The 25,082-nt window shown below is 38.3% G+C and overlaps 1 protein-coding gene across 6 annotated transcripts in view; it reads right to left on the bottom strand.

Moving 5' to 3' along the window:
• dlg2 (discs, large homolog 2 (Drosophila)) overlaps window positions 1-25,082 on the bottom strand; it is an 841,994-nt gene that overhangs the window by 190,359 nt on the left and 626,553 nt on the right. For 4 of the 6 annotated variants that reach the window (XM_063053945.1, XM_063053946.1, XM_063053947.1 and 1 more), the window contains one exon: window positions 20,102-20,216. In XM_063053945.1, the coding sequence (XP_062910015.1) occupies window positions 20,102-20,216 (115 nt within the window). Of the gene's footprint in view, window positions 1-20,101; window positions 20,217-21,465; window positions 21,589-25,082 lie in introns of those variants that run through there. The other 2 variants (XM_063053951.1, XM_063053950.1) reach the window with 2 other exon arrangements.

Below are 25,082 nucleotides of genomic sequence, written 5' to 3'. Positions count from 1 at the left end.
AAAGGCCAAGTTCACTCAACCTATTCTCATAAGGCACACTCTCCAATTCAGGCAGCATCCTTGTAAATTTCCACTGTACTCTTTCTATAGTATCTACATTCTTCCTGTAGTGAGGTGACCAGAACTGAACACAGTATTCAAAGTGAGGTCTGTCCAAGGTCTTATATAGCTGTGACATTACCTCATGGCTCTTGAACTCACTCTCACGGTTCATGAATGCCAACACACCATATGCCTTCTTAACAACACTGTCAATCTGCGCAGCAGTTTTCAGTGTCCTATGGACACTACTACTACTACTTCGACTCAGGCCTAAGAGACCTATGGACACAGACCCCAAGATCTCTCTGATTCTCCACACGGTCAAGAGTCTTATCATTAATGTTATATTCTGCCTTCAAATTTGACCTACCAAAATGCACCACTTCATACTTATCTGGGTTGAACTCTATCTGCCACTTCACAGCCCAGTTCTGCATCCTACTGATGTCCTGCTGTAACCTCTGACAACCCTCCAGAATATCCAAAACAACCCCAACTTTTGTGTCTTCAGCAGACTTACTAATCTACCCGTCTACTTCCTCATCCAGGTCATTTATAACAATCACAAAGAGGAGGGGTCCCAGAACAGATCCCTGCAGAACACCACTGGTCAGCAACCTCCAAGCAGAATATGAACCATCTAGAACCACCCTTTGCCTTCTGTGGGCAAGCTAATTCTGGATGCACAAAACAAGGTCTCCTTGGATCCCATACCTCATTACTTTCTGAATGAGCCTTGCATGGGGAATCTTATCAAATGCCTTACTGAAATCCATATACGTTACATCCACTGCTCTATCTTCATCAATGTGGTTTGTTACATTTTCAAAGAATTCAATCAGACTTGAAAGGCATGATTTACTCTTAATGAAGCCATGCTGACTATCCCTAATCAGATTACGTCTCTCCAAATGCTCATAAATCCTGCCTCTCAGGATCTTCTCCAACAACTTGCCCACTACTGAAGTAAAACTCATTGGTCTATAATTTCATGAGTTAACTCTACTCCCTTTCTTGAACAAGGGAACAACATTTGCAACACTCCAATCCTCAGGTACTTCTCTCATCCCTATTGATGATGCAAAGATCATCGTCAAAGGCTCAGCACTCTCCTCCCTTGCTTCCCACAGTAGTCTGGGGTATACCTCGTCCAGTCCCGGCGACTTATCTAAATTAATGGTTTTCAAAAGCTCCAGCACATCTTCTTTCTTAATGTCTGTATGTTCAAGCGTTTCAGTCCACTGTAAGACATCCCCACCTTTGCCAAGGTCTTTTTTCCTGGTGAATACTGAAGCAAAGTATTCATTAAGTACCTCTGTTACCTCCTCCAACTCCATGTACACGTTTCCACTATTACACCTGATTGGTCCTAGTCTCACACGGCTCATCTTCTAGCTCTTCACATACTTGTAGAATACCTTGGGTTTTCCTTAATCCTGCTCACCAAGGCCTTCTCATGGTCCTTTCTAGCTCTCTTAATTTCATTCTTGAGCTCCTTCCTGGCAACCTTGTAATTTTCTAGAATTCTATCAGTACCTAGTTTCTTGAACCTTTCGTAAGCTTTTCTTTTCTTCTTAGTTCGATTTACTCTGTCCTTTGTACTCCATAGTTCTTTTACCCTACCATCCTTTCCCTATCTCATTGGAACATACCTATGCAGAATACCATGCAAATGTTCCATGAACATTTCTGCCGTGCATTTTCCTGAGAACATCTGCTCCCAATTTATGCTTCCAAGTTCCTGCCTAATAGCATCATGTTTCCCCCTACCCCAATTAAATGTTTTCCCAGATTGTCTGCTTCTATCCCTCTCCAGAGCTATGGTAAAGGAGATAGAGCTGTGATCACTACCTCCAAAATACTCTCCCACTGAGAGATCTGACACCTGACCAGGTTCATTTCCCAATACCAGATCAAGTACAGCCTCTCCTCTAGTTGCCTTATCTATGTATTGTGTCAGGAAACCTTCCTGAAAATACCTAACAAACTCCACCCTATCTAAACCCCTTGCTCTAAGGAGATGCCCATCAATATTAGGAAAGTTAAAATCTCCCATCACAACAACCCTATTATTATCGCATTGTTCCAGAATCTGCCTCCCCATCTGCTCCTCAATGGCCCTGTTACTATTATTGGGGAATCTATAAAAAAATACCCACTAGAGTTATAGTCCCCTTCCTGTTTCTGACTTCCACCCACACCGATTCAGTAGATAATCCCTCCATGACTTCCTCCTTTTCTGCAGCCGTGACACTGTCCCTGATTAGCAATGCCATGCCCCCACTTTTCTTGCCTCCCTCCCTGTCTTTTTTGAAACACATAAAGCCTAGCACACTCAGCGACTATTCCTGCTCCTGAGATATCCAAGTCTCTGTAATGGCCACAACGTCACGGTTCTACGTATTGATTCACACTCTAAATTCATCCGCCTTGTTTATGATACTTCTTGGATTAAAATAGACACATCTCAAACCATCGGACTGAGTGCATCTTTGCTCTAACGTCTGCCAATCTCTCCCAACAAACTCCCGACAAGCTGTCTCTACTTGTGCACCAACCGCCCCATCCTCTGCCTCCTTACTTTGGTTCCTACCCCCTTGCAAATCTAGTTTAAACCCTCCCCAATCCAGAAGTAATAAAAACACAGATGAGGGCTACAAATACAAATATGCCGAAGCAGTCATGTTATAAAGATGAAAGTGGGAGAACTTGGTGATTGAATCATTGGAAACCTGTCTCACATTCAAATAAATTGCTGAGAATATGAATAGACGATTTAATCGATGACAAGGGAGAGGTTCTCATGGTGGTCATGAAAAGAAGTTTTTGCCAGGGCTCAAAGACAGGGGATTAGATGTAGAACATTCCCCTAGTTCCTAGAATGGATGTTGGACCAGCAGCATATCAGAATGAAGCTGGAATGGAGGCTAGAGTGGTTAGCTGGCTATAAATGAGACCAAGTCAATGCTATCCCACCTAGAAGAATTATATAGAGACATTAGAGGAGGATTCTTTCATCAAACAAGTTAAAGACTACAGAAAGAAGTATGTAAAAATAGTTTACTAATGTGTCTGAAATAATTAGAGATTTTGGAAAAATTCTGTTTATCTGCTATAGCAGAGATAAGAACCTGGTGAAGAAATTTGAACATGGAGCTACAGGAAAGATAAACGCACTTCTGGAAGATCACAGAATGTTCAGGGGATTTCACGAGAAAAGATAGACTGGTGTTGGGGGAATAGTTTAGTGAGAATAGAAGGGACAGTAATATTAGCAACAACAGTTAGCACTGGGATCAGGGACACAAGTTGGATGATGAACAGCCTGATGAAAATGAGTCTATGGGATCAAGAGACAGGTCCAATAAATAAGAATGGTTCATGTAGGAAAGAGAAATAGAGGGAAATTAGATAAAGGTATGCTTAGGGATCTATTGGGATGCCAATCTTCAGGTAATCCAGGTTCTGTAAATTAACAGAGGAAGCTGAAGTGATGATATCAATTTAGTGATAAAGTAGTCATTGAGCTTCCCACACTTAGGCATATTGATGGAGAGGGTAGGTACGTGGTTTAATATGGTTGGGCACATGGCTGGGGTAGCATGGGAAAGGATGGGAGAAAAACATTGGAGTAATCTCCACTTATAGATAATGAACAGTTTTAGCCATGGACAGCAGAAATTTACAGACTTTACCTGATCCAGCCAAATATTGTAAGTCAAGGCATGGCTAAATAAATGTAACCTAGGTGGAATAAAGTATCCACTAAGTATTTAGTTAGCATTTACTGATGAATATTTCAGGACCATGTTGTGAGTTACAATAGTAGAATTTCACTTTGTAGTACACACTTAGCTATGCCTGGAAACACTCAGCAGGTCAGACAACTTCTGCAGAAAGGAAACAGTTAAGCTAATTGTTCAGGTTGGGAACTATTCACCAGAACTTGAAAAGGTCATCAGTCTTAAACATTCACTCTTTTTCCCTTTCTACACATGCTTCCCAGGCCTGCTGAGTGTTTCCAGCATTTTCTGTTTCCGTATCAAAAACTATGCTTTGCTAAACACTGTGGATCCTGACTTATATTTGTTTATTATCAAAACAAGCACTCTGCATTTGAAGACACATTTTAGTCAATGCATATTTATGTGAGTGAGCAGATGGAGCTAGGGTGGACGGGGGCAAGGTTGTGAGTGGGGCATAGCTGAGTGTCCATGAAGAAAATACCACTTAAAAAAAGTCAAATGATCCCTGGAATTATTGTAATGCCCCAATTAAGGGCATTTATTATTGTATTACTACAATTACACTGTTGGGTATTTTATTTTTTGCAGGCCTTCTGTAAAATGCAATGTTATCTGTTTATCAGACTTTACAGTCCAGTATTTTAGTTTCTATTAAGAAGTCATTTGATCAGCTTAGGAATGTTGTGTCAGCCAGTTGGGTGTCTAGTGGGATGCCACAGAACTGCACACAGAATGTGGGTTCGGCAGCATGAGTAATTACAGCAAAGCACCCGACTACTCAACAATGAGCTCCAACTTTTATGTGCACATTATAGATTAGTTTAACTGTAATGGACCCTTTTTCTGTTAACTGTTTGTTGAAGTTGTAATATTTGTAAATATACTTCCAATTTAAGTTTCTGCCAGTGTAACTTCCGCTATTTCCGAGTGAATGATAACTTTTGCATGGGGCAGTATTTATAAAGCATTCACCAAAACTTTCATTCCCTCAATGGACATTCCAACTTTCCTGTTTGTGTTGAACCCAAATCATACTGACCCTAGACATGTGTTGCCTGTTGAGAATTGCCATCTCACCATTTACCTATGCATTGCTGAGTCACATGGCTGTTAGCTAGAGATAGCAAACAAGCCTAATATGTTACGAGCCATCGTAAGAGGGTTACATTATATTCGATGGAAACCAGTTGAAGCTAAAAATACAGCATTATCATTATTGCTTTAATGAAATAAGGCAGCACCTTCTGAGTATGAGGCTAATGAATGATGAGACGTTGTCAGGCAAAAATCGCATTGTGGTAATGACAAGAGTGGCAGGTATTCTGTATTATTTTGTTTATGTCAGTAGAGTATCAGTAAGGCAAAGGGCTGTGAAGGCCTATTAGCAGTAGACAGCTGTGCTATTATTGTTCAGAAAGGAAAGGCATTATGTTTCCAGTACTGCAGTAAGAACATAAGAAATAACACTTCAAGTTTGTTTCACCATTCATTAAGACCAAGGTTGATCTGTGCTTGGCCTTAGCATCAGTTGCCTAACTGTTCTGAATCTTTAACTCCTCTATAGATCAAACATCTTTCTCAGCCTTGAACAGATTGAATAATTCAGCCTTCATAGCTCTGAATATATTTAAGTTTCAGCGCCTACAGTTTTCTGGGATAGAGAAATCCAAAAGTTCATGATTCTTTATGAGAATAAATTCCTTATTCTGAAATTAGTTCCTCTGATTCCAGATACCACTAAAAGTGAAACATTCTTGGTATATTTTGTTAAACTCTCTCAGAATTTTGTTTCGATGGAGATCACTTCTCATTTTTCTAAACTTCAGTGAGTAAAGGTTCTCTTCATCCTGAGAATCAACCATGTGATGCTTTCCTGAACTGCTGATAGGACAAGTATATGCCTCCAAGAATAAAGAGACCAAAGCCAAATTCAAGCTTTCCCTAATTTTATACTCCATCCGCTTTGCAATAGAGGTCCATATTCCATTTACACTTTTTCAGTTGGTTTTCTGTTTCATGTTCAGGAATGTCTCCCTTCAAAAGCATTCTGTAGCTTATCTCCATTTGAACAATATTATTCTTTCTATTCTTCCTGCAAAAGTGATAGCTTTACATTTATCCACATTGCAATTGATCTCCCATCCTTATTCCACTCACCTAACATATCTACAGCCTTTGCACATTTTTTAGTTCTTCTTCATGACTTTCCCAGCTATCTCGGTAACATAGCAAATTTGGTTACAATATTCCAATCCCTTCTTCTAAGTCATTGATATAGAAAGCAAATAGTTGAGGTCTGTAACACTCCACTGATGAAAGCTTACCAACTTGAAAATGATACAGTTTTCCCAGCTGTTTTCTTTTCTCCAATCCTCCATCCAATGCCATGATCTCGTGCTTCTATAATAATGTTTTATGTTGCACGTTAAAGAATACCTTCTGGAAATGTCAATATACTATGTGTAATGTTACTTTATTCGTTCTTCCGGTGACAGCCTTAAAGAGCTTTATTACATTTGTCAAATATAATTCTTTTCTTGAAAACAAGTTGATTTTACTTGATCATCCTAATAACGTCCTTGTAATTGATGGTTGATTGCTCAAACAGAATCTATATTTGGCCATGGGTGTATTACCCAAATAGTAAAGTTGAGAGTCATTGTGCTTATAATAGAGTGATTGGCCCTTTGACCCATCAATCTGCGCTGCCCATTTTGTCCATCTACACTAATCCTACTTGCCCAAAGTAGGAGTGTATCATTCTATGCCTTGGCTATTTATATGACTGTCTAACTGTCTCTGAAACGTAGTAATTATATCTTATTCCGTAATATATCAGTATTTTAAAATGTTATTGATGGGTCCTTAATTTTACTCTGAATCCTAAGGGATTTTTTTGACAACTCTTCCCATTTAGAATTTTAAAAAATCATCTTTAGTCAATAGTACTGAGCATAAGATAGATTTAAGAGGTATCAGTGCTACTACACAGCATAATTAGCACAATGAATTTTGAAGTAATCGTGTGCATCTGCCATCACACACTTAATAGCCATACCGAACTAATTTATGTGAAACACTGAATACTTTCTTGTTAAGGTATATCATTTACCATTTTCTGCTCTCCTTGAAAAAGAGAAATACTCATAACAAAAACATGATATCTGATAGAAGGTATACCAACCTTAAGCTCTCACCTTTCTCTAAGGCCAACCAATGACTCATGGTCGGGGAGTAGGCAACAATTTTCTGATCCCATCTGAGACAGACTAAGGTAATTCTTACTTACTATCATGACCAAAATTAAAGATTAAACACTGAATACAATATTTTGGATTCACTTTTAATTCCTGTGGAGTTTCCAACAAGTGAACTTTAGTTGTAATTTAAATGTAACATGCTGTATCCAAAACAGACAGGAGCATCCTTCCTCAAGAGGTTTCATTATAAATTCACCATATAGAGTTATCATTGAGTTAGCTAATCCAATAGAAGACCTTCCTGCTTTAGAGTCACAACTTCAAACTGATTAGTCTGAAGCTTATTCCAGTGGAAAAGGAGCTCTAAAATAAGATTATCTTCTTTTTTGTTTGTTTTATTTTTTAAACATTAAAAAGAGATCTGAAAGTAGTATAAACCAGGAACAAATTTCTCAGAAATTTCTCTGTAGATGCTCTTAGAAAATATGATGATGTGCAAAACAAAAACTGTTCCCTTGAAGTGCCAAGATGTATGTATTGGATTTGGATAGACTGCAAGGTTTGTCAGCCTCAGGAGTGTCAATGAACCACTGCTCTGAAGTAGAAAGGGGGAAAATTTCTCTCTCCTGAAGGCATGGCAACAGACCTTATCACAGGTCGCATTCCCTCACCAGTAGCTGATATTTATTCCCCTTGCTACTCAAACTCCTTGAGCTATTCTATCCCAAATAAAAAGGCAAAAAGCATCCACGATAAACTGATAATGCTTAATCTGATGGAGTAAGACTAAGAGACCTACATGAAGTGTTCTCAAAGCTCTTAAAGCTTAAAAGTAGAGATCATAGTTTCAAAAAATATGCACATGTGTGCCATATTAGATATTGGATCCAGAAAGAACAAATTTTGAAGTCACTGACAGGAACTAATTACAATAATCAAAAAAGGAGATTAAAACCATAGATTGTATCACAACTAGGCACAGAGAAAAAATAAATATAAATAAAATAAGTGTTTTACTTCAGAGTTAAAATATAGTGGTTAATATGAAGAAGCAGATTGAAAGTAATTGTTGAGGACCTGGCAGTGATCAGTGAACAGTAGATAATGTGACAAATTACTAGACAGCAAGCCAAATGGACCAATCATGTACTCTGATGTACTTCATTGTTATTAAGCTACCAATGCAGAGTCTATTTGCCATGAAACTGTGGTGACAAAGGAAAATCTGGTCCTTAGAGAAAGCAAGTTCTGAGAACATTAATATTTAACTGGATCAGGAAAATACCAAATTTCTTAATGATACAAAGCTGGGGAGAATATTGTGAACTATTGTGCATAGTATCTGATTTCTCTACATAAAAAAAAATACACCTGTAATAGAGACAATGTGCTAAGGCTCACCAGATTGATTCTTGGAGTCTTAGGTTGGGTTATCCTATGAGGAGATGTTAAGCAAGCTGAATTTATACAAATCAGTTCACTGGGACAAGTAAGTACTGGGGAAAGCAACTTGTAAGTTTGATTTAGTCCAAGATCATTTGAGCACCAGATTAAATATTAATTATGGTAGTGTATACTACCTCAATTATAGTACATCTGAAAAATTATTTATAGGTTTGGTCTCCTAACCTAACAAAGGATATTCATGATAGAGAGAGTCAATGAAGGTTCATTAAGTTGATATTTGGGATGGAGAAGCTGAATATTTGTCAGAGGTTAAGTGTCTCTTCTGGAGCTTAGAAGTAAGAGAGCTCATCCCTTTGCTATGTAAAACATTCCAGTGGGGCTTGATAGGATAGATAAATGGACAACAACTCTCAGCAAGGGTGTCATAAATAAAGGATTACAGTCTTAACATTAGCAGTTAACCAATCAGGACGAAGATGACCAGAAATTTCTTCACCCAGAATGGATTGAATATTTGCAATTCTTTGCCCAAGAAAGATGTGAGGCCGAGTCAGTGAGTTTATTCAAGACGGATATTGATAGGTTTTTTGAATATGAAGGAACTCAGAAGGTTTAGTAGAGTGTCAATGTGATTTAAAAAAAATAGCCATCGAATAGCAGAACAGGTGCCAAGAGCTGAGTGGCCTAATTCTGCTCCATCACTGATTTTCCTGATAGTCAAATGGTAAAAAATACTACCCAGGAATATAAAATGCCAGAAGTGCAGCAGACCAGGCTGCGCCTGTGGAGGGAGAAACAAAGTCAATGATTTAGACCAAGTGGCCCTATGTTAGGACGTGAAAAATGAGAACCAAACATGTTTTAAACTGCAGAGTGATGGAGAGAGCAGAGGGAATGACTAAAATCGTTCAGGTAACCATTTTCAGAGAGAAAAAGAAACAAGTTGCCATCAGATTCAGAACAAAATAGACAGCACAAAAATAATTGTTACCTGGACAAACTAGATTTCATCTTTATCATAGATATTCTCTCTGCTCTCTCATCTTTTCTGTAATTTAAAATGCTTGTTTCTTCACTTTCTCAGTTCAAACAAAGGGTTAGTGACCTGAAGTATTGACTCAGTGTCTCTCTCCTCAGGTGCTGCCTGACCTGCTAAGTAATCCTCATGTTGTCTGTTTTTGTTGCATTTGAAGTGAAATTTAGGCTGCAAATTAGCCTGTAAAATAAACTTTGCATCTTCCATTTAATGTCTTAAAATTCTACATCACACTTCCTTTAATTTCTCAGTGTATCATTCAACTTCCTTTCCACTTCTTCTCTATCTCTGTTTGAGGTGAGAGAACTACTGCTACTACGGGAAGTTACCAGTGATAGACTGCAGCCAGTGACAACAGCCAAGGAATCATGCTGATCACCACATGTGATTATATTACAATTGCATTCAGGAAAGAAAAATATATATTCTTACATCATGATAGAAATAAAAGGGACATAGGTGGCTCACCAATAACAGAAAAATGCCAGACCTATATATTTATATACAATATAAAAAAATTACAATCTAACATACTTTAATAGGTACCCAATTCCATCCAATGTATCTGCTCCTATTTTTAATTTCATTCATTATTTACATTACAGGTTTAACAGTTTGCCTTTCTTTCTAAGGGTCAGACTTCCATTCTTTGCTGCTTTAATGATAATAAAATTATTGCAATTGTTATAAAATGAATGTGCATCAATTTCTGGAATATATACTTGCGCAATTAAACATAGAAATCCAGAGGTTGCTGCCAATAATTCTTTGTTTGTTCCCAGGATCCACTGCTTTAAAAGATTTTTTTTGTTAATTTTGAAGTATCAGTGTAATGATAAAATCTTCAGGTATTTATGAATAACTATTATAGTAAAATATCTTGAAAGAGTTGTATGAAATATAACTTGAGTTTTAATGATGCATTGGTAATTATTAAATAGGAATTCCTTTAGCTTTTAATGAAGGTGTATTTGTGGATTGTCATTTCCACATAATTATTTCAAAATTCTGTGGATCTTACAAAGAATGCAATTTTGTAAGCAACACACATCAAAGTTGCTGGTGAACGCAGCAGGCCAAGCAGCATCTATAGGAAGAGGCACAGTCGACGTTTCAGGCCGAGACCCTTCGTCAGGACTAACTGAAGGAAGAGTGAGTAAGGGATTTGAAAGCTGGAGGGGGAGGGGGAGATGCAAAATGATAGGAGAAGACAGGAGGGGGAGGGATAGAGCCGAGAGCTGGACAGGTGATAGGCAAAAGGGGATACGAGAAGATCATGGGACAGGAGGTCCGGGAAGAAAGACGGGGGGGGGGTGACCCAGAAGATGGGCAAGAGGTATATTCAGAGGGACAGAGGGAGAAAAAGGAGAGTGAGAGAAAGAATGTGTGCATAAAAATGAGTAACAGATGGGGTACGAGGGGGAGGTGGGGCCTAGCGGAAGTTAGAGAAGTCAATGTTCATGCCATCAGGTTGGAGGCTACCCAGACGGAATATAAGGTGTTGTTCCTCCAACCTGAGTGTGGCTTCATCTTTACAGTAGAGGAGGCCGTGGATAGACATGTCAGAATGGGAATGGGATGTGGAATTAAAATGTGTGGCCACTGGGAGATCCTGCTTTCTCTGGCGGACAGAGCGTAGATGTTCAGCAAAGCGGTCTCCCAGTCTGCGTCGGGTCTCACCAATATATAAAAGGCCACATCGGGAGCACCGGACGCAGTATATCACCCCAGTCGACTCCGTCTAGCAGAATTAGTCCTTACTCTTAATAATTTCTCCTTTTGCTCCTCCCATTTCCTCCAACCTAAAGGTGTAGCTATGGGCACCCGTATGGGTCCTAGCTATGCCTGCCTTTTTGTTGGGTTTGTGGAACAATCTATGTTCCGTGCCTATTCTGGTATCTGTCCCCCACTTTTCCTTCGCTACATCGACGACTGCATTGGCGCTGCTTCCTGCACGCATGCAGAACTCGTTGACTTTATTAACTTTGCCTCCAACTTTCACCCTGCCCTCAAGTTTACCTGGTCCATTTCCGACACCTCCCTCCCCTTTCTAGATCTTTCTGTCTCTGTCTGTGGAGACAGCTTATCCACTGATGTCTACTATAAGCCTACTGACTCTCACAGCTATCTGGACTACTCTTCTTCTCACCCTGTCTCTTGCAAAAACGCCATCCCCTTCTCGCAATTCCTCCGTCTCCGCCGCATCTGCTCTCAGGATGAGGCTTTTCATTCTAGGACGAGGGAGATGTCTTCATTTTTTAAAGAAAGGGGCTTCCCTTCCTCCACTATCAACTCTGCTCTTAAACGCATCTCCCCCATTTCACGTACATCTGCTCTCACTCCATCCTCCCACCACTCCACTAGGAATAGGGTTCCCCTGGTCCTCACCTACCACCCCACCAGCCTCCGGGTCCAACATATTATTCTCCGTAACTTCCGCCACCTCCAACGGGATCCCACCACTAAGCACATCTTTCCCTCCCCCCCCTCTCTGCATTCCACAGGGATCGCTCCCTACACAACTCCCTTGTCCATTCGTCCCCCCCATCCCTCCCCACTGATCTCCCTCCTGGCACTTATCCGTGTAAGCGGAACAAGTGCTACACATGCCCTTACACTTCCTCCCTTACCACCATTCAGGGCCCCAAACAGTCCTTCCAGGTGAGGCATCACTTCACCTGTGAGTCGACTGGGGTGATATACTGCGTCCGATGCTCCCGATGTGGCCTTTTATATATTGGTGAGACCCGACGCAGACTGGGAGACCGCTTTGCTGAACATCTACGCTCTGTCCGCCAGAGAAAGCAGGATCTCCCAGTGGCCACACATTTTAATTCCACATCCCATTCCCATTCTGACATGTCTATCCACGGCCTCCTCTACTGTAAAGATGAAGCCACACTCAGGTTGGAGGAACAACACCTTATATCCCGTCTGGGTAGCCTCCAACCTGATGGCATGAACATTGACTTCTCTAACTTCCGCTAGGCCCCACCTCCCCCTCGTACCCCATCTGTTACTCATTTTTATGCACACATTCTTTCTCTCACTCTCCTTTTTTCTCCCTCTGTCCCTCTGAATATACCTCTTGCCCATCCTCTGGGTCACCCCCCCCCCCGTCTTTCTTCCCGGACCTCCTGTCCCATGATCCTCTCGTATCCCCTTTTGCCTATCACCTGTCCAGCTCTCGGCTCTATCCCTCCCCCTCCTGTCTTCTCCTATCATTTTGCATCTCCCCCTCCCCCTCCAGCTTTCAAATCCCTTACTCACTCTTCCTTCAGTTAGTCCTGACGAAGGGTCTCGGCCTGAAACGTCGACTGTGCCTCTTCCTATAGATGCTGCTTGGCCTGCTGCGTTCACCAGCAACTTTGATGTGTGTTGCTTGAATTTCCAGCATCTGCAGAATTCCTGTTGTATGCAATTTTGTAACTTTATTTTAAAATGATTTGTTTATAATATTTTAGCAGCTACTTATTCTACATTTTCTAGTCTTTACTTCAGTCACAGTAAGCTGTTAAAACATGAATTTAAAAATGTGCCTTTTACTTGTGTTCTTGCTGTCTGTGAGAGTTTTTAACATGATCAGTGCTAAACTAACTTGATGAGAATAGTGTTGTTGGCCACCTCCATCCTTAAATTAACACCTAACAACATTCAACGAAGGAAAAAGGAAAATCCATATCACAAACTTTACTAGGTCAGTGTGGACTAGTTTCTTTAAGGCTAGTGGCTTTAGTTGTTTTTGACCATGGAGTCAAGGGCAATATTCACTGTGCTCACAAGAAAAAATAGTCCTTCAAACTACAATTTTGATACAGAGACATCTTAAGGTTATGGGGATTGCTGGTTATTCCCATGTCAGGTGGCTCTAAATATGTCTATTATCATTATTACTTAGCTTCAGTGTTTCTGTTCTAGAAATGCCTTGATCTATTAAAACCTTCAGCTGAAACGTTGACAATTTATTTTCCTCCATAGAAGCTGTTTGTGTTACTGAGTTCCTCTAGTATTTTGTGTGTATGGCACAATATGCTACTGTACTTAATTTTTTAGTACCTTATCCCTATTAGTTATGCATTCACACTTTTATACTGCAGCAGACATTTCTTTTTCTTCACAGTAATTTACTACTTCAGATAAATAAGATTAGAGTGCATGACTCAATAGTACAAAAGTAGGAAAGTTTGTGAAACATACATGCCACTTTGTATGGTCCATAGAAAGCTCCTCTGTGGACCTACTCTCTCATGCCGTAGAGCTTTCATTCAGATATTTGTATTGTATGATTTATATTCCGTCTGGGTAATCTCCAACCCGATGGCAGGAATATCGATTTCTCTGATAATATCTCTCACTACCTCTTCTCTCTTTTTCCATTCCCCAAACTCGCCCCTCTCTTACTCATTCTCTTCTCCTCACCTGCCCATCATCACCCTCTGGTGCCCTTCCTCCTTCCCTTTCTCCCATGGTCCATCCTCTCTCTCATGGTCTATCCTCTCTCCCATGGTCCATCCTCTCTCCCATGGTCTATCCTCTCTCCCATGGTCCATCCTCGCTCTCATGGTCCATCCTCTCTCTCATGGTTATCCTTTCTCTCACGGTCCATCCTCTCTCTCATGATCCATCCGCTCTCCCATGGTCTATCCTCTGTCTCACGGTCCATCCTCTCTCCCATGGTCTATCCTCTCTCCCATGGTCCATCCTCTCTCCCATGGTCTATCCTCTCTCTCAGGATCCATCCTCTCTCCCATGGTCCATCCTCGCTCTCATGGTCCATCCTCTCTCTCATGGTTATCCTTTCTCTCACGGTCCATCCTCTCTCTCATGATCCATCCTCTCTCCCATGGTCTATCCTCTCTCTCACGGTCCATCCTCTCTCCCATGGTCTATCCTCTCTCTCATGGTCCATCCTCTCTCCCATGGTCCATCCTCTCTCTCATCAGATTCCTTCTCCTTCAGCCCTTTACCTCTTTCACATATCTCCTTCCAGCTTCTCACTTCATTCTCCCCTCCCCTCCCCCACCCACCTATCTTTTCCCTCTCCTGGCTTCATCTATCAGCAGCCAGGTTGTACTCATTCCATTCTCCCCCAACATCTTAATCTGGCTTTTTTATTTAGAGATATAGTGTGGAACACGCTCTCCCAGCCCAACAAGGCATGCTGCCCAGCAACCCACCTATATTTAACACTAGCCTCATCACAGGACAACATTCATTGATCAAGTGACGTACTAACCAGTATGATTTTGGACTGTGGGAAGAACATACAAACTCCTCTTTCTCCCTTTCTTTCATGGCTTGATGAAGGGTCTCGACCCAAAATATCAACGGTTTCTTCCTCTCCATAGATACTGCCTTTCCCACTGAGTTTTCCATAATTTTCTATGCTTTGCTCTGGATTTCCAGCATCTTATTCATAACTAAACTATCCCTTAACATGTTTTCGAATCTTAATATCTTCTTTAAAGCAGTCTTATTTTCTGGATATTTAAAACAGTGGCAAGTATTTGACAGAGTCTTCCTGCTAATTTAAATATTCAAGTATTGTTGGTCACTTGCAAATTTTCTGTAGGCGAGTTCACCATTAGAAATGAGAAGTTGCAAGCTGGCCACATGTGATACAATGTTTAGTGGTTTTCTCTTATTTTAATAGTGATTCAACTTCATCATTTCCTTTATTTGACCCTTTCTCAGTTTGTTATTGTTAATAAAGAAATGTGAATAATTTTAAACTGATGTTAAAATGCAAAACACTAACTTTTCCCCCACAAACCAGCAACCAAAGAAAAAGCCAGAATAGCTTCAAGAAATTAAACCAGATTTTCATATAAGATAATTAATCAAAGGTGGAAAAGTACTTGACATTAACAGATTCTGAAAATATTGTATATGTATGAATGTATCATTAAACGGCAGAATAGATCCCCCTGGCTGTTCACTAAGATTTTTGTTCTGATTGCAGACACTTACTTTTCAAGAATCTGTGTAGAACTTTGCTTCCGCCACCAATAAGGCAGAAAGCAACAAAGATTTATGGCTTTTTCTGTCTTAAATAGATGAGCCCTCATGTTTAAACAGTTGCCCCTTGTACTAGGTTCTCCCATAACAGGAAACATCCTCTCCATCTTGTCAAAACTTCTTAGAATCATACGTGTTTGAAGCAAGCCATCATTCATGATTCAAAATTCCACAGGAAACATGCCTAGCCTGTCCAATGTTTCCTCACTGGACAACAGGTCTAGTCCAGGAAATTTACTGAGTAAAAGTTCGGTGCACTACTTCCAATATATTTACATATTTCCTTAGACAAGATACAGTATATTTGATTTTATCCTTGCATACCTCCTTTTACTGTAGGCCATAGCAACACTTCACTTGTATATAATTTATTTGGTAATAAACAAAAACATTATTTTGATTCCCCAGTTACATGGTGTGTTAGAATGCTAGTTACTTACAAGCCTGAACCTCCGAATTCTTAGATCTCTTACCATTTAGAAAGTTTGCTTCTTCTTTACTTTTATTTCCAAAGCACCCAATTTCACACATTATACCCCATTTGCTACACCCTGATTCATTCATTTGACCCATCTGTATTCCTCTGTAGCTCTTTATATCTTCTTCAGCGAATTACTCTCTACCTATGTCATTAGCAAATTTGGTAGTGTAGCTTTGTTACCTTTATCCCAGCCATTTTAATGTATTATAAAACACTGGTCCAGCATCGATCCTGGTGGCACACTTCCTTTGCATCTTGTCAACCGGATAAAGATCTATGTCGTTATTGTGTTTCTTGTTAGCCAATGTATCTTCCATCCATGCCAACGTTTTACCTCCTACACTATGAATTCTTATTTTCTGCAATAACTTTTGATGTGGCACTTCATAATTAGCACACTGGAAATCTAAATGTAGTACATTCACTGTTTCTTCTTTATCTAAAGCACATGATAGTTCTTCAAAGAACTCCATTAAATTGGTCAAACATGATTTCCCTTTTATAAAACCATGTTAACTTTGCCTGATTACTAAGTATTGTTTAAGTGCCCTGATACTATATCTATAAAAATTGTTTCTAACATTTTCCCTATGATGGGCATTAAATTAACTGCAGTCTCCCTCCTTTTTGAAAAAGTGGAGTTAATTTCTTTATATTCTAATTCAATGAAATCACATATTAGACTCAATTGAAATATATTTCAAGTGATGCCACACTCACAATAGTTCACTGTATCTTTGAGAATGCTTCAATTGACAGTTCTTTGAGATGTGACAAATTCAAGACAGTTAATCATATTCATAGTTCCCACGTCACACTGAAGTAATGAAACTTGCCATTATCTAGGATTAATTTTACATGTACCCAAATTACACGAAAGCATTCTGAAATAAAGCACTAAAAGTTCCAAAACACTTGGTAATGTTTCAGGTAAATTTAACATAATAGCATTAATATATTTTATCCACTGATTTAATTTTGATTCTCTATAATGTGATGTCAGTGAGAGATTCAGATTAGGTTTACTCTAAATTTTCTAGACATATATTTCGTTTACTACACACTAAGAGCACTAAAGTGGATATTTAATTATATTTTCAGTTTAATCAGATGAAAGAGGAATTACAAGATATATTAGTCATGAAGCAATATGTAAACATTATCATCCATGAGCAACAGATAAATCAATAATTACACATGTGTAAAAACTGTTAACAGAAATTTAGCAAAAACACCATAATTGTAAGTCAAAATAGTCTCAGTGACTTCAGTAACGTAATGTATCCACTGTTTTTTACATTCAGGTTGCAAAAAAAAGTCATGACAAGCTAACATAGGAAATCAAACCCTTGGTGAATACTTCGAGGGATTTAAAGGCTGGGCTTCGCAGGAGAATTGCCAATTTTTGCATTAGAAATAGGTTAATTATTTGCATTTCAATAGGTCACAACACATAGGTATTTAAATCAAAAGTAAGGAACAATGAAATTATATTTGAATATTCAACAAAGAAATGAACCAGTACTTCTTGAAAAGTTCCACATTCTCAAATCCAACTCTCACCTTAATACAGAGGTACATTATACAGTATACATAGTTCAAAGAGACACCATGCAATCCAGCTCCCACTTCTTTTGTAAGTCTTTTTTATCCCCTTAAAGCCCTCCCACTATATATTGACCATTTTTCTTCTTTGAATTTTCTTGTGTCCAACTTCATTTAAATCAGAATAGCGTGGTTGTTTTTCCTTCAGACCAAAATGGCATCTTTTTCCTCCCTCCAATTTCCCCTGTTCAATTCAGCTCCTATTTATTTCTTATGTTTAAAGGAGCACCACTATTTCCTCACTGTATCCTCTGCTAACATTTTCTTTGTACTCCCTGTCAGTTAATGTTAGCTATCATAGTCCTCTGGACCTTTAAGCATCATGTCTAACTATCTAGTTGCCTTCAAGCTTTGCTCCCAGATTTTGCACTTATTTTTCTGCTTTCTTTCAATTAATATTCATCATTTCCTCTTCATTGCTAACATACCTTTAGCCACATTCATTGCCACCTTCATTTTCCCTTCTTTCTTTTCAAATACTTCAACTTCCCTCTCTTAATCATCGATTCTCACTTCTTTCTGCCCTTTATTTTATCCATTTCCACCCTGTACATCTTAAGGTGAACCTGAGCCATTCTATTGCTGCTCCTGGAAATGATTATGGTCATTGCATACTCTTACACAAAAAAATGTTGTCCTAGCCAGAATACTGCATTAGTCAGGAGCAGCAGAAATACATTTACCTTAGCACACATTGTTGAAGCATATTTCAGTGAAAAGCTTGGTCTGAGCCACCAAATACAACCACAAAAAAATTCATAGTTGGCATGTGTGAAGCAGTAGGGAAAGACTAAGGCTCTTGTGTCTGATGCTACCTTGATAGTTTCTTTCTGCACCTTCATATAAACACAGAACAAAGAGTAACTGAGGCAAAGAAATGAGCTCACAAAAAACCCTATACTTTAAAGAAAATTTTAAAAAATGACAAATGGCTTTAAGAATAAACTGAAATCATCACACCCAAATACTGGCTTATTATTTATTCACAGTTTCAATATTATTAAATTTATTTTCCTCCAGTCTTGCCATTTTCCCTTTGATATTTCTGAATGATTAAGGGAGACAAACAATTTTCTTACTGCCTCTACCAACATTCACGATACAACTTACTACTCCAGGTACAAAATCCAATGACTCACTGATATTTTTCATCATGAATACTCACACAATTTTTACATTATGTAGAATTAACTCATTTTTTAACAAATACCTGAGCATCTTGGCTGATGAAAGGTTATAACTCATTGTACTATGCATTTACTGATATGTGTGATATTCTTTCATTACTTGGCTATTATTATTCTATGGACCACACAAATTCATATTCAAAAATGACTAATTAATTTTCACACAAAGGTAGAAGACCAGATATGCAAAAACACCATGAAGGAAGAGACAAACAGCACTTCTGTAATTTGTTCTCCCTTCAACAGCTTAGACAAAGGTTTGTTTTTCATAAAGCACAGATTTTGAACTGAAGGATACATTGCACATTCAAACCTGCCAAGAAGTGCAGGCTGATTATACTTAACAGAATTCACAGCCAACAGAAAGAAATGAGTAACAAGAAGATCTATGGCACCTCTCACCCAGTGGTGGAACTAATTATAGAAAATCTGCATATATACAAATATTTCACTGAATGTAAAGGTGCTAAGATTTAGTGATTAACATTGTTTTCAACTTTGCATATGCTTATATGCTTCTCTAATAATTTGCCATAAAAATTCACTGACATAAACTTTGGACTTTTGGTTGAGCTGGCAGTTAGAGCCATGTTAGATGTAGTAATGAAGGCAAAGATTTTTATTATCACTACACATCCTATGGTGAAGAACCAAAGGTGACTATCTAGCCCCAAATCGCATAAAAGGACTGCTGTTTCATCAATCAAAATAGTAATCTTATATGTGGTTTGCCAATCACTGTCTAAGCATGATTGAAATTCTTCTTTATAACAGATTGGCATAGGATTGGGATTATAATACCTAATTTCCCACATGCAAAATGGGCATTTAAGTTTTCAATAGGAAATATCATATTAGTGCACTTCTTCTATGCAAGTGATGCATACGTACAGGCATGTACCTTACTTACGTATGCTCCTACAACATGTACACTGCTGTCAATTGCTTTAGGTTCTCACTAGACAAAAGTGAAAATTAAGAGATATTGATGGAACGTAAGTTTGAACTACACTTACATGTTTTATTATGGAGTTTAGGCAGGCTTTTCATTACATTCAATGATTGCTGCTGCTCACTGCTTGTTTCACCCCAAATTGTTCTTACTGACACCCCTAACTTAGCTGAGGATCTTGGCCACCTTCCAAATAAAGGCTGGGCTATGACTGATGCCCAAGCTCACAGCTGATTAGTCTATGTGGCATGCCAAGTTCATGGTTCTAATTTTGGCTGTATTAAGTATGTGCGGCTCGGTCTATGTTGACACAGTGCCAATTTTCAATTATAATCCAATTTCCGTTTAAGTATAAATATATACAATATACTTAATGCACTGGAATAAGCAGCACCTAATTGAATAAATGATAAAGTAATGACCTTACCTTACATATAGTGAGCGTTTCTGGTTGGTTCTTAGGGAGCCAGACCCTGAACTCATACTGTGATTTAGCATCTGTTCCCGCAAGTCATGGATTTTTGCCTCAAACCGGCTGTACTCTTAATAGGCAAGATGGAGTAAGGGTAAAAAAAACAAATAAAAATATTTCAGATTTTATTTTTCTATAGCTCATTCAATATTGGGTTTATTGGCTGTAAAATAACAACACATATTTCCACTGCTTCCCATCATTACCCCTCCCCCCCCATAATGCACAAGGCCATCCACAACAGGAAACAATGCAGTTCAAACTGTTCCCGGGAATTCATGAATTTCACCTTTTGATTAAACAATGCATTTCCAGAGAAATCTATAAAGCCAGTTTTAATTCATGTGGTCTTAATGTTAACAGATTCATATAGATCTACAATAGAGAGGTTGCAGTTGCAAAGTTAAGTGACTTTATCAACCAGAGACATCTTTTCAATATATTAGTGGTTGCATTCAGGATTATATATTAGGCTTCTTCTAAAACATTGTTAGGCATTTTACATTACAATTCTGCAGGTCTGTGGAAGATGCTTTTAGACACAGAAAAGGTTGTATAGTATTTAGAGTGCAAAATATTATAAACAATTTAAAGAGGTTTACTACTGACATATATGTTCTCATTGGCATTTAAAGTGATTTATTACCACACAATTTTTATACCAATAATTAAAGTAGAATTATTAATCACAATGCAAATTAAATATATGCAGGGGCCGATGATTACTTTCAGAAATACTGATTCCTAGCTATTATGTTGTAAAATAATTTTGTATATTGTCAGGATATAGGGAATAAACAAGACAGTCAGAACCCAGTATATCTGCTGATAGTTATATATATCTGCCTGCACAATCCCTGCAATCTGCATCAGAGTGATTCAACACTACACATGAAAATTCTGTCTTAACAAATATGATCGCACAGCTCTTTGCACTTAAAGAGTAAACAGCATTCATTGTGTTATTTCATTTCAATGTTTGATCCACCAAAGGGATCTTCAAAGGTCTGTTTCTTTTTCTAAATATAATTATAATACAATCACTTATCAAGGAAAGAGTTAGGAAAGCAGGAACAAATAACAATAAGTCCTTCAAATCACAAATACCAAATTACATTGCAAACCATATACACATTTTCCACAGCAGGATAACCTCGACAGCCAACTGAGAGAAATCACCAGGGAAACCAAATGCATTGAAATAGATTTCTATAAACATCCATTCAGTTAATTTCAGTAGAAATATTTTAAACTAGCGCCTAAAATCAGCATTATGTTATTATTCCATAGGTATCTCTTTAAAAAAATCAAAATCCCACCTGAAAACAACAGTACCTTTCCAATTGTGTTCAAATCTTCCTAGGAATAACAAGGAATCAGGGCTATCCTGTCACAGCAGCAGCAGTAGAGCTCAAGAAGGAATGACCCATTAGAAATGTGCAGTCAGACCCAGAGTCATTTGACCAAGTTGTGTTTTCTGTTATTTCAACTCATCCTATCACTGCAGTCTATGATGGCACATGATGGAATGGTTTAATACCTCATATCATCAAACAACAAATGTCTTTAAATGCTGACAGCAGCTTTTTACTGCAGATGGTAATCATTATTAGATTCAATTTTCTCTATTATGTTCACCAGAGGGCTTTTTGCAAATCTTTATTCAAGAGAACAAGTTTTATTAATTATTTTTTTCATATATTTAACTCTGTATTTCCACTGCTACCCCCCTCTATTCCCCCCACTCTACCTGGTAGTTAGCATGTTCCATTTTAATTCATTTGTTTACAGGTTTCTAAGATTCTGAGGTCGAAAGAAGAGATGAATAAGGACATTTTAAAAACATGTACAAAAGAAAACAACAGTAGGTATTATTTTATACTGTGTGTATCTGAAGCGTACCTATGACTTGGAAATGTGTAAGTTTATTTTTTTTACTGCTATAAGACTGAAAAAGTGAATTATAATACAATGTTTTTCAAAATGCCTTTATTATTTGGAGCTGCTGCCAACATACACAGTGATAGAAAATTTTCATTCTTTGGATTTATTTTACACAAAATTCAAGTTCAAGTTAAGAAAGAATTGCCACAATATTTTAAAGGAAGTCTTCCGAAATACAGATAAAATAAAAAGGAAACTCTTATCAACATCAAAGCAGTGATATAACGTGCAGTTTTCTGAAACAGTTATGGATTATTTTACTAACTTCATTGGTACCTTTTCAAGAAAGAAGAAAAGGAATTTTATTTTAATTAGTCCCCTAATTTGCTACTCTCACGGTGTCTGAAAGTAGTAAAATAATCTGGGGAAAATGAGTTAAATTAGAGGACAATTTTTAAGGAAATAGAACAGGTACAGTAATAGAAGAAACAGAATGGTGCAACTTCAAGTTCACTCCTCAGATCGTATACTTAATTGTTATCAGTAGCCAGATTGACAATGAGGGCATTATAATTAATTACAATGTACTGGCACAGGAAAGAAAAACATCAGTCTGTCTCCTGCTGTTCTTCATTATCCAGTGACCCCTGCTGGAAAGTTTGATTGTGAACAGGACTGGGTTTGGCAAATACAACCAATAAAATACCCGGCAGACTTTCAAAATTCGTGCAATTGTAAGGATCTAGAATCCAGCAAGCAATTGAAATCCTTCTCTGTCAAATAGATAAGTTTCATGAGCTAATTTTATACTGGTAAAAGGTTCCTAAAACATTACTTACATTTTTACTTAAGTTTGTATTTGCAGTTTGTTGTCTTTCACACATTGGTTGTTTGTACATCCTGCTGGGTGCGGTCTTTCATTGATTCTGTTATGGTTCCTGGATTTACTGAGTATGCCCACAAGAAAATGAATCTCAGGGTTGTATATGGTGACATGTATGTACTTTGATAATAAATTAACTTTTAACTTTGAACTAAATTAATTATTATTTCCTTGGAGAAAACATTTATTTTCTGAAAACTAATGAATAATGAATAAACTAAATATCAGATTTGAGTATTGGATTAATGTTACTCAGAACAACTATTTCTAAAGAAATTTTACCTCCGATATATTGTGGTCTTTGTAAAATGTCAGAAAAATGCTACACTTAGCATAATTAAACCAAATCTATTTTAAAATGCAAACAACAGGAATTCTGCAGATGCTGGAGATTCAAGCAACACACATCAAAGTTGCTGGTGAACGCAGCAGGCTAGGCAGCATCTCTAGGAAGAGGTACAGTCGACGTTTCAGGCCGAGACCCTTCGTCAGGACTAACTGAAGGAAGAGTTAGTGATATTTTAGTTCTGTTTACAGTGGGACAGTTATTATTAACACAAAACTCAATTTTATATCTTCACTGCTTATTGATCCTGTTAAGTTCAATTGCACGTGACTATTATTTAAGTGCTGGACAGCTGTTCTCACATCAGAACCAAATATCATCACACATCAACACTAAAAGAGGGGAAATGCGCCCAATACTTCTAATTTCTATTTTACAAACAGATTTGAAAGTATTGAGGAGCAATAATTTGTAGAAATAATTCCAATATCCGTAAGTGGCAATAACCATTTTACCCTTAATATATCAATAAAAAATTGACCTACAGTATAACTGAATGAGCTAAAAACCCAATAAACCAAAATAACACCCACTAACATAGCATGGCACAGGTGGGGACTATAAAAGCATATCCTGGTACAATTACTCTGTGATTTTCATTCACACACTTTATACTAGAAATTATGCAATGTGTGATTTTTTTTTACAATTTCACAAATAGACTTTATGCATAAAAATACATACAAGAAATACAAAAAAGCTGCATGGCTTTCTTTGCATTCATATTGTCATTCAGTCTATACATTCAGAGCATTATCAAATCTACCGGTATACCTTTGTACTGTTAGTATATTCTCTACACAAAGCCCACTGGCACTCTTGTTGGTTCTTTCAACAATACACACTGCAAGCGTTTGAGAGGCTTTTCCACATGTTCCAGCCATTCAGTGTGCAGTGGTGACAGGACCTTAGACAGCATTCCTCCACAAAGCCTTTGCATCAGCTGTACTAAGCTTCCGTGCATCCCTCAGCACATTCTCCAGAACCCCAGTATGTGCCGGATGGCAGTATTCCCTAGAAACATACTGTTGTACCAGAAGACCATTAAGTTTCAAGCAGACGGAAGTTCGTCTTTCACTGAGTTGATCATTGTCTAGAGACACTTGAGGCTTGTCCAGATATGTATCATTGGATCAGCAATCTCTCTGCAATGCAACTGCTTGAGATGAACCTCAATAAGGGTCCTTGTATCCTTTTGTACATCTTGTTCGCAAATCTGCAGAGCGCAGTGAGGTCGGCAATCACCTCATTCTCATCACAACCAAATCAGAGGGAGCATGTGCTGTGAGTGAGGTATCATTGCCGGTGTATGAAGGATCTGACAGGGAGGGCACACTCACTGCCAGCCAAATGAGATCTCAGTGATCAGATTTGATGGTTTTGACAGTGAACACTGGAAATTGACCACTGAATCCATCATGTTCTTTTCTGCAATTCCTGCAAGATGTTCTACGTTTGCTTGCACTGGTAGAAAGCAACCGACGAGAGCATCAAAAGATTGTTTATCTTCAAAGGATTCAGAAAGTAATAGAGAGTCAGAGGGAATTGTGTTAACTCCAGAAAAAAATTCCGGTAAGATGGCAGCATGTTTGATTGTAGCGGCTTCTACGGGGTTAACCAAAGGTGTTTTCATCTTTTTTAAATGTGTTTTTATATAATTGCAAGACCTTGCTTGACATTAAGAACTTAAAGAACTGTAGATCTACCCCATCAGCGAGTTGCTCATTGGCGGAGAAACTGAGGAGCTGGACTCGGTGTGAATCATGCTACTGCCTGCATCGGCATTGGAGGAGTCGGAGCATGCAGGCAGAGTGCAGTCTAAC

The sequence above is a fragment of the Mobula hypostoma genome, chromosome 7 (assembly GCF_963921235.1).
Source record: "Mobula hypostoma chromosome 7, sMobHyp1.1, whole genome shotgun sequence".
Taxonomy (NCBI): Eukaryota; Metazoa; Chordata; class Chondrichthyes; order Myliobatiformes; family Myliobatidae; genus Mobula; species Mobula hypostoma.
The sequence above is the reverse complement of the archived record's forward strand: the minus strand, read 5'-3'. Positions and strand labels throughout refer to the sequence as shown.